The 10,422-nt window shown below is 36.5% G+C and overlaps 1 protein-coding gene across 1 annotated transcript; it reads right to left on the bottom strand.

Annotated features, from left to right (window-relative positions):
• Positions 1 to 759: 759 nt before the first annotated feature.
• LOC120630622 (NADH dehydrogenase [ubiquinone] flavoprotein 2, mitochondrial-like) lies at positions 760 to 8,849 on the bottom strand. The gene is made up of 6 exons (XM_039899890.1): positions 8,823 to 8,849; positions 6,826 to 6,951; positions 5,892 to 6,079; positions 3,843 to 4,050; positions 1,364 to 1,440; positions 760 to 916 (listed from the first exon to the last, which is right to left on the bottom strand). Exons 1-6 carry the CDS (start codon positions 8,847 to 8,849, stop codon positions 775 to 777), a joined length of 768 nt encoding a protein of 255 aa, XP_039755824.1. The 3' UTR covers positions 760 to 774.
• Between the last annotated feature and the right edge of the window lie 1,573 nt (positions 8,850 to 10,422).

Genomic DNA, 10,422 nt, shown 5'->3' with positions numbered 1-10,422 from the left:
AGTAATACTTTATAGGGGTAGTTCATTGTACCCTCTTGCTAATCATTGTTGTTCGACTGGTATTGTAATTGTATAAATCCGAAAAGTTTTCAGTTTTCGGCTCGTTCTTGCTATTTTTTGACTAAAACACAATTGTAAAAAACAGAGCTCGGCCGAACGTCATGCACACTTGTTCGCGTAAATTATTGCTGACTTGTCGCCGAACTTGTTGTTTTTCTTTTTAAGATTAACGAGAAACGATGAGTAAGAAAGTCTGCTGCGCGTATCGGTTCAGAAACGTTTTCCACTTTGCTTTTTATTTTTGCATGTGTCGATCAGAGGAACATAGAAGGTAGTATCAGCTGAGCCAACTCTTGGGGGCCATAGTGTGAGATTTTCAAGTTACGTTTACTTATTCATGAAACTTCAATGCGATTTGTATATAATCGGAAGAGCGCCATTTAGTTACTTTAGTGCTTTTCTAATTTAAGCTTTACTTTTAAGCTAATTTTAATATTATCTACGTTTTCTTTTTCGACAGAGATATAGATGATTAGAAAAAGAAAACTTAGTGAGAAAACCAGCATTCCTGGGAATTTTCTATAATTTTTATTCGTGTTTTTTCCTACATTTGGAGGAATTATCAATTTTATAAATTTAAAATGCATATAAAAAATTTCGGAACCGACAGGATTTGTACCTGCGACTCTCTGGCAATCGCGGCTTGAGCGCTTTCTCCAAGTCACTATCCCATTTATCATCAAGATATACAATAATCTGTAATGCTCAATTCATTTATTTAGTCGACGGTGCACATGGATTCCCAGGATTACAGGATGGTGTCAACAGGGCTTCTTGAATACCGAATCCGGGTTGTGGAGGGGGCGTCAGCAAAGTCGTTGGCCCCGATATAGGCTCAGATGCAAACCTTCCAGATCTAGAAATATAAAATTATTCTTAGTCAAATAAAGTCCCACTGCTGGGTAGTCAGAAACAAGCACGCCGCACTGGTTTAAAACACTGGTGGTTGGCGGGTTCTACCCATTTATATAACACGGTGTGAATAACTACCGGGACCGATGGCCTTACGTGCTCTTCGAGGCACGGGGTAGTACTATGCGAGTTTTCCATCTAAAAAAACTTAAAACTTAGTATTTTTTTGAAGAACAATAATTGGACCGCGTTTTTCCACCCGTAGAATAACACCGGCTTGTATCTTAGGGATGGGATAAAAGGATGATATCCTTTTATCCCGTGAAAGTATCTAGGAACCATTTCTCTCGGTTTTTAAATAAATAGAATTTGTTATCCATGTTTGATTTGATCGCTTAACTTACTACGGTACTTTAAAAAAAGTCACGGTTTATTTTAACGAAATACTTACAGGGGTCCCCATTGTGGTATTCCACCGGATTTTAAACATTGTATAATATTCTGCACATCTGCAATGGTCACGTCTTCCTGTAAAATAAAACAAACTCATCCTTATTCAAACTTTAAATGCGTAAGGATATCTTTTAGTTTTTTCCGGTTGCACACAGTAATTCTATTCAGTTTTTCATACAAACTCATCAATTTATGGTACTGAGAGTGTCATAGACTCTGAGCTTATATACCAGAAAAATTAACGGTTCTTTGGTAGTATATTATGTATCAAACTAAAACACACATATTATACAATCCCTTCATTTAAAACCTACATATTACTGCTGAAAGGTTTTGAATCATATTTAGTATTAAGGCATTTTATTTATAATTTATGGCAGAAAATCACATTTACATTACATGCACCAACACACACATAACAACATTAAATGTAAAGAGTGAGTGAGATTAAGTGAAATGATCATTTCAATGCCTCTAATTCACAGGTCTCTTTATTGCAGGAAACCTTCACATTTATTTATTTATTTTATTCACTAATTCATAATCAACAGCGTTATAAGAAAAAAATACCTAGTTATAAATAGTTTCACATAAATAGAAGGCCATGTTATGTAATCTTACTTATAAGATTTTGAAGCGTGTTTGTGTGTGTATATGTGTGTATGTGTGCGTGCCTGGGTTTGCCTGTGTATGTGTGTATTTATGGAACGCTAAGTCCTTTGGCGGCACTTCTATGTGGGGAGAGTGGTTACCAGTCACGGCAAATCTTCACTGGTACTGAAATTTTAGAAAAAACAAATTCCCGCACTGCCTGACATCGAATCCGCTCCCGGGGCCTCTCATCTCACATAAACCATAGCGCTCACCACTGAACGAGGGAGGTCGTCAAACACGCAACGCAACTTTGCTTTTATATTATTAATAAGGAAGAAGTGATTACACGCAATAAAAACACGTATAGTAGGATATAATTATATCCTAAATATAGTAATAATATAATAAATGTTACGCAAACACGGCTGAACTAATTTGGATGAAATTAGGCATGCATGTAGCCTTTGGCATGGAATATAACATAGGCTACCTTTTATGCCGATTTCTTAAGCAGTTTTCGAGGGAAAATTTAAAATTGTTTACGAGCTAAGTCACGAGCAGACAGCTTTGAAATTTGGTATGCATGTCACCTATTCTATGGAAAAGGATGTGTACTTCCTATACCGATCTCTCAAATAGTTCCCGTGGTAGGATTAAAAATTGTTAACGAATAAAGTCCACGCAGACGAAGTCGGGGGCAGAAGCAATTTTTTATATATAATTATAGACCCTACCGGCTCTATATATATCTATATGTACATCACTTCGTAGGAACTGTATTCTTAAGTTAAACTTTGACAACACAGACAATTGCAGAGTTTTGGTTCGAAGTTTGACAGTTTATACAATATAACGTACGCCTGTCGTATTCCGGAACATCGAAGTTCTCTGACGCGGACTTCAGAAGAATCTTTGATGAAACTCTAACGGGGCCTCGACCCGGATATATTTGGATTTACCACAGATGCCGCTCAGATTGTGAGCCAGAGACGGTATAATACTTTTTTATCAGTGATTTTCCTAATTAAAATAAACTGTAAAAGACAGCATCTAAATTCTCTTACTCACTGGCCTAGTATAGGTGTTGTTTATTTATTGTAATGTAGCAGTAGGGTTTTATTTAATTCATTGACCACTGCTTGGTTGGTTATTAAACACATTCATATAATCGGTTTCTACGCGTCATCGTACCGGAACCCTCAATCGCTTATCGTTATACCGCGGTTGCCGTTAGCCACGGCGGAAGCCTCCCAGGGAAAATTCAAAAATTATATTTATTACTAGCTGTTGCCCGCGACTCCGTCTGCGTTTGTTTTTGTTTATTCAAGTGGCATTTAGTTGAAGTTCTAAAAAAAATTAAAGTATTCAGTATCGCTAAGCCTTAAATGAGGGGTTTCTGCTGTCCGTTGCGGAGTTCTGTTCTCTATCTCTAACCACAGTTTGGGCAAAATTTAACCCATATTATAACCTATATAGTACAAAAATAATTATTTTAATCGGTTATAATTTGTCGGAGTCATGGTGTAAAATCGTCAAGCACTTTCATCCCCTCTCCCAAAGGAACCGAGCTTAATGTTCGGATAAAAAGTATCCTATATTACTTCTAACACTTCCAAGAAGATGTCTACAAAGTTTCATGAGGATTGGTTAAGTAGTTATTGCGTGAAAGCGTTACAAACAAACTAACATTGGCATTTATAATATACCCCATATTTCACAAATAACCCTTACCGGGAATCGAAACCGGCACCTCAAACTTAAAGCTACAGCGGTTACTGCTACGCCAGGGATGTTGCGGAAAATACTCACAATCCGGGTGGAAAAGGAAACGGTAGCCAGAAGAGCATTTACAATATACTAACTACTCGTGAGCTTGTACCCACGTAATAATCATCATCCACAACTACGACCGGTGCATTGACGCAGGCTCCTTGGCACTGTACGATGTCTACGCCAAACAATCCGTCCTTCGACACGTTTCCAACAGTACAGCAGGTCTCCTCTTCCACAACCTGGAGAATACAGTCCGAACCTCGCAGCATACACGGCGTGGTCACGCAAACCTTGATATTAAATTTTCCTCTGAATTTCCTGCAAAACGTCATATCTCACATATTAATTCGTCTTTAATATATCGCTTGATTCATATATTGTTTATTTAGTTCATTATAAACGTTCTCTTTAGAAGTGTTCATTGTTGATATTGTGTTAGAAACATTGGGTTAGGCTCTCATAAATAAAATACAGTGCACATATTTAAGAGTTATTTATTTACTTTTTACTTCAAGATTTGTTTTAGTTACCTACTAGGTAAACATTTTTCATACCAATACTTTACTTTCGCTTTATTTAAAGCAGGTACTTATAATTTATCATAGTACCTGCCGACTTAATAGGTTTGATAATTTTTTAAAGTTTAATTATCATGCCTAAACTTTAACCGATTATTATATTGTCACAATGGTGCTTATAACGGCTTCTAGCAACTAGGTTTAATGTAAATGTGTTAATAATCAATCCAAAATATCCATAAAACATCTCCAATCTCGTCAGAAAATTGTGGTTTGTAAGAAAGTACTTTTCAATGACTCGCAATTAAAATGGTTGTTCGTTTTACTTTCCTTTATAAACAATTACTTCTTCTCATAATTAGGTGTAAGAGAACAGAATGACCTTTTAAACTTCTACCAACTGTACTTTTAAGTTTTAACCATGTTTGTTTTTCCACCATCACCGGTTAATTCCCCCTTATTTCCCTTTTTTCCCCACTGACATTGACATTCCGCCTACCAAGACCTACAGTTTTCGTTCAGGAATCGGGAATCCTAACTGATTCTTAGTGCTGTTTATTACAATTTGTTTGTTTGGATGTTTTATTTATTTATATTTATTCCAAATGTTAGTCCATATTATATTAATTGTTAATAATTCCGTAAGCATTTCCAAAGCGTCAGGAACTTATGCCCCTTTTCAATAAACCTAGGAAACATGTCTAATGATTTGGGTTTTTTTTTATTCGACTACAAGTCAGCCCGCGACTGCAATCTCACCTGGTGGTAAGTGATGATGCAGTGTAAGATGGTAGCGGGCTAACCTTTTTGGGAGTATGGTAATCATACCCCAAATCTTTTTCTACGCGACATCGCACCGGAACACTAAATCGCTTAGTGGCACGTCTTTGTCGGTAGGGTGGTAACTAGCCACGGCCAAAGGCTCCCACCAGACAATGCAAGGTGATGCAGAAAAAATCTTTTCATCAACTCTTAGATGATTGTGATCTAAATTTACGACACCGATTGTGCGGTGCGTAATGTTTAGGGAACTCTCAGAGAAATGGATAATAAATGTAAACTGACACTTGGCAAATGAAAAAGATATGAATTCGGACTTGTTTAATAACCTTAAATCCATACGGAAATATGATTATACAAACACAAAATATTATCACTAACATGTGACAGTAATTCTGAAAGTATTCCAATTTCGATCCAAAGTGGAGTAGCACGGCTCAAAAATTCTTCTCTCCGTTGAGAGGGGAAGCCTGTTCAGTTGGATAGTAATAAGGATCATGTGGTAACCAGTTGCGTTTACATTCTCTGATCACAATTTCATCTCATCCGCACGTCCACTGCTGGACATAGGTCTTTTGTAGGGAGGTCACGGACCACTATTTCCCAACTCCCAGCCACTCGTTTGATACCATCGGTGTGTGTAGAGGGTTTTTTTTCAGTATTCAAGAGCAATGGAACTCACTCGATAAAGTACAAGATAAAACAATAGCATTGAAATGAGGTAATCATGGTTTAATGCAAAGCTAGCTCGCTGGGTCAGTATGTTTGAAAGCGCTAATTTCAAGTTCTGATAGGATTCAGGATCACGTTTTTCAAAGTTTAAGATTTTTAGTTTTATACTTAATTATTGTTGAACAACACCTTTTGATCATGGTATAAAACGTAGCCCACTCGTAAACTCTCATTCTTGGTACACTGAGAAGCTCAGCGATTTTGTGCATAGCCGATATAGGTAACCATCCGATCTGCCTTTGAGCAATATCTAAAGCGGCAGACAATGCCGATCGCTGTGCACCTTCGGGATAGTTTTGTATCACTGCTGCTAATCTCTAAAAGACAACGAAATATTATAATACTAGCGGACCCCAGCGCCATCTGTCGGGCTAATTTGTGATTCTAAACCATCCAGGGTGCCACCCAAACGTATACCAAAAAATTCATTCAAATCGGTCCCGCTGTCCAGGAGTAGTTCTGAACATACACACGCACACAAGAAATATATATATAAAGACATATCCATATTTTTAATATGTGTATATATTGACGACCTCACTAGCACGTAGCGCACCTCTAATTTTATTAAGTTATGTGCGTTTTAAGCAATTAAATTATCACTCGCTCCCACGTTTAAGAAGGAAATTGTCGTGAGGAAATCTGCATGCCTGAGAGTTCTCCATAATGTTCACAAAGGAGTGTGGAATCCACCAATCCACACTGAGTCAGCGTGCCCCGTAGTGGGCCGACAATTGGTTGATATGATGATGACTAGTGCATGATAAGCGCTGTAGTGTCTGTGGTATATGATTTTTATAAGTGGTGGTCGTTGTAGGTCTCAGGTTGTAGGTTCTAGGCAAGCGTGCTCCAACCTAGACCTCATCATTGCTTTCTAACGGGCATGATTGTCGTCAAACGCTGGCCTATCGTTAATAAAAAAAAAAGGTTAATTCCCGGTAGACCATATTATATTATAGAGGGTTTTTTAGGTATGGATGTAATGTAACTGTCGTAACGCTAACCATAGGCCTAAGTTTATCTATCTGTAAATTTAATGTTATAAAATTGAAATTCTTCATACCTTTAGATTTGCCTCGGAGAAATCAAATGGCGTTTGAGGATTGTTGTCTTTACTGTCCCTATGGACGAATAACTCCTCACTGCGGAGCCTTCCAGACGTCGAAATATTCCTTTTTAACAGCAAAGTCTAGAGAAACATTTGCCTTTAAACTTTTGATTTCATTATATAACAGTGCGTTTGCTTTTAAACTGCGTGATTTATTGCACAGAAATAGTTAGAGAGTAAAACGACAAACTTTTTAGACCGAGAAAAAAAACCAATCGTACAAGGTCCCGGGGTATAAGGTAAGCAAGTATAAAACAAATTTAACACATTATTAAAAACATCTTTTTAATTCAACGAAATATGCTTATTCTAAATGTTCTTGCTCTCAAGTTTTCTGTCACGAAGGAGTTTGCATCCTATTTGCTAGGCACTTAAGATGCGTCGCGTCGATCCTTTAATACGAGTACATTGAAACTTTAATACATTCGCGGTAAAACTTAAGAGACCGCTATTTAAGTTACATAGTTTAAGTAATTGAGGTTCTCTGAAGGGATTCTAAAGGAGAGCATTGGACACTGATAGTACAAGTAGCATCATCTGATGTGAAAACAGGTAGCTGAACTTCATTTGATATCAATGAAACCGTATAGAAGTAATCATCATTATCAATTTTATTAATTTAAAAAGCATATAAAAAATTTCGGAACCGACAGGATTTGTACCTGCGACTCTCGGGCAATCGCGGGCTGAGCGCTTTCACCAATTAGGCTACGGCTCTCCTACCGTCGATGCCATGATGAAATTAGTATATGCCTTTCACATCAGTCTTATAGCAACTGTAGCGTCATCTAGTAAGAAACGTTGCAGTTTCGATCTACCTTTTCAAAGGTCCATATTACAATGAGACACGTTTGAAACAAGAGATGACACATTGCTGTTTTTTTTTTATATGCTTTTTAAATTTATAAAATTGATAATTCCTCCAAGTGTAGGTAAAAACACTAATAAAAATTATAAAATGATAAAAAAAAAAACAGCATTTTATTCATAATCTGTCTATTAACGTCCAACAGCTGGGCCTCACAAGCCTGGTCAGGCAGGCAGGTCTTGTAGGAGCACGCGGCTTCCAGAACAAGTCCTGCAATGTGGCCAAGTGCCATCAATCTGAGGCGTAGGTTTTAAGTCTCATGTGCCTGCACTCCGGTTACCGCTCTCTTTGGACCGGAACAAAGCAACCGGCATAATAAAGAACGGCGGAAGGACGCCCTGTACGCGCTCTATTCACAGCTCTATCGTAACAAATCTACTTCTACTGAAAAATATGAATGAATGAATGAATGAATACACTTTTATTGTACACCACATAAACATATAGTAAAATATAAATAATTATTTTTAACAAAAAGTAAACAATTCGGCGGCCTTATCGCTACATAACGATCTCTTTCAGGCAACCAAAGGCGTTAAACACAGCTCCAGAAGAGAGTTAGGTGGCGCATATAAATAAACATGTATATTTGCATATATACCTTTATATAGATATATAATATGTACATATAATAAACTTACAATATAATATATAGATACTGATAATTAATATATACCCATAGAATTAATATCAATAATACATAAATATATACAATATTGTCAAACCCCAAACAAAACAGAAGGGAATAGGCATGTTAAAGTTCCGAAGTTTCAGACAAAAAATGCTCTTTAACAAGTTTTTTTAAAAATTGACTGATAGACTGTGACACTCGGATTTCAAGAGGCAAGGCATTCCAAATATGTATGAAGATGATGTTTGTATATGTTAATGATAATATACGGGTCTGACGACTTAGGTTGCTTTAATAGGGTTTACTTTTTCTGATCAATGTACTTAGTAGTACGTTGATTAAGTATATCTTCGGTAATTTACACAAATTATAGAAGCGTTTCTTTATTATTATTCACTCAAAATGCATGCAAAGGATTACTCTACCTTACGTTAATTTATTTATAATTTTTACCTTTGCTTTATCCAATATTTTAAACATTATGCAACAGATTTAAGTTAGATTTCTATTTTTAATAAAACTGATACGCAGAGGTTTCATAAGTGACACTTTAGCCAATTTGACATAATAATTTTATATTTAAAATGTCATGTCACTGTCAAAGAGCAGTAAAATATTAAATAATCGCACCTTAGTTTATACGAAAACCTCTTTGGATATGGAGATCGCAGATTTTTTTTTGTTTTTTTTACGACCGTGGGGATTCAGTCCTTTAAGACCTTTGTAAAAAAAATTACAATTTAGCTTAATTCTAAGATAAAATAATTATTATTTACGATTTTAAATAGAAATCAGGATACATTTTTTTTAACGTTAATAGACCAGCGCTTGACCACAATCATTATGTCACCTGGGGGAGAGTGGCCTAAGGCGGGCCGCGCTTTCCTAGAAGATGTTTTTAAAGATACCAACCGGTATCTTTAAAATAAAAGAGAATAGGCATCTTCTAAGGTTGTAAAGATTAGAAAACACGGAACTCGGAAGGTCGTTGCAAAATTTTAACAATACTCAAACAGGGGTAGTATTAAAACATTTTAATACCACCCCAGTTGTTTAAAGTTAGTTACTTATTCTACGACTTTAAATTACTTTGTATTACTAACAGTTTAACCCAGTATTTTGTTATATTTGCAAACCATTCAGAATAAAGAAATTTACCTGCAGAACCTAGTGCAGAGATAATAGCCCGTACCATACGTTTACAAATTAACAAATGTCATACCTGCTTTACAGTGGCGTGCACTTCATACAAGCACAAAAGCACTGCTTACCCTAGAATTTATGAATGTCTCTTAATGGAGAAGATCTTTTTTGTTTTTTATGCCATCTTCCATCTTTATGCATACCCTGGTCAAAAACCCCGTGCACGCCACTGCTGCTTTACATTCACTACTGCTACATGAGCCCTAGAAGGATTTCATATAAACTAACTTCACATCACAGTTAGCGTGAAAAGTTATATATGTATATGCTATAAACATAAATATAGTTATATAGTTACAAAAGTCAAAAATTGACATATTTGCGCTCCGAATTTGCGGCACGTCTTTGTCGGTAGGGTGGTAACTAGCTACGGCCAAAGCCTCCCACCAGACCAGACCAGAGAAAATTCAGATATTATAAGTTCTCAAAATTGCCCCTGTCGGGAATCCAACCCGGGACCTTCATTGAGCTCAACGTTGCGCCATGTAGGTTATCGAGCGGTCGTCGTCATATGCCTATACTCTTTGATTAAATATGTTAAAACTGTCCCGAACTCAGTCTTAGCTAATTTATTGAATATAAACTCATACAATGATTTGTCTTTCTCTTTCGAATGCTGAATTACTAATTTAAAAAGTGAGAAAACTGTGTGTAAATATTCAAGTATACAAACATTACGTGTATCATGTATCATATTCGTGCGGCTAAACATGTTTGGCATCCGCAATCTATAAATGTAGGTACATATTCTTCGGAGACGCATGCGCAATCTCACAGCCGATTCCCGCAAGATTTGACGCCTAAATTATTTTACCGGGTACACGTTATATTGTAAGAGGCAAAAACAGTA

The sequence above is a fragment of the Pararge aegeria genome, chromosome 2, assembly GCF_905163445.1.
Source record: "Pararge aegeria chromosome 2, ilParAegt1.1, whole genome shotgun sequence".
NCBI lineage: Eukaryota > Metazoa > Arthropoda > Insecta > Lepidoptera > Nymphalidae > Pararge > Pararge aegeria.
The sequence above is the reverse complement of the archived record's forward strand: the minus strand, read 5'-3'. Positions and strand labels throughout refer to the sequence as shown.

Excerpts from the sequence above, each read along its gene's own strand:
- LOC120630622 (XM_039899890.1), bottom strand. The coding sequence starts at position 8,849 with ATGTTTAAAATATTGGATAAAGCAAAG. Across the intron at positions 6,952-8,822 it reads AAATATTGGATAAAGCAAAG|ACTTTGCTGTTAAAAAGGAA; the intron begins GTAAAAATTATA and ends ATGTTTCTCTAG. Across the intron at positions 4,051-5,891 it reads TTTTATACCATGATCAAAAG|GAAATTCAGAGGAAAATTTA; the intron begins GTGTTGTTCAAC and ends GACGTTTTGCAG.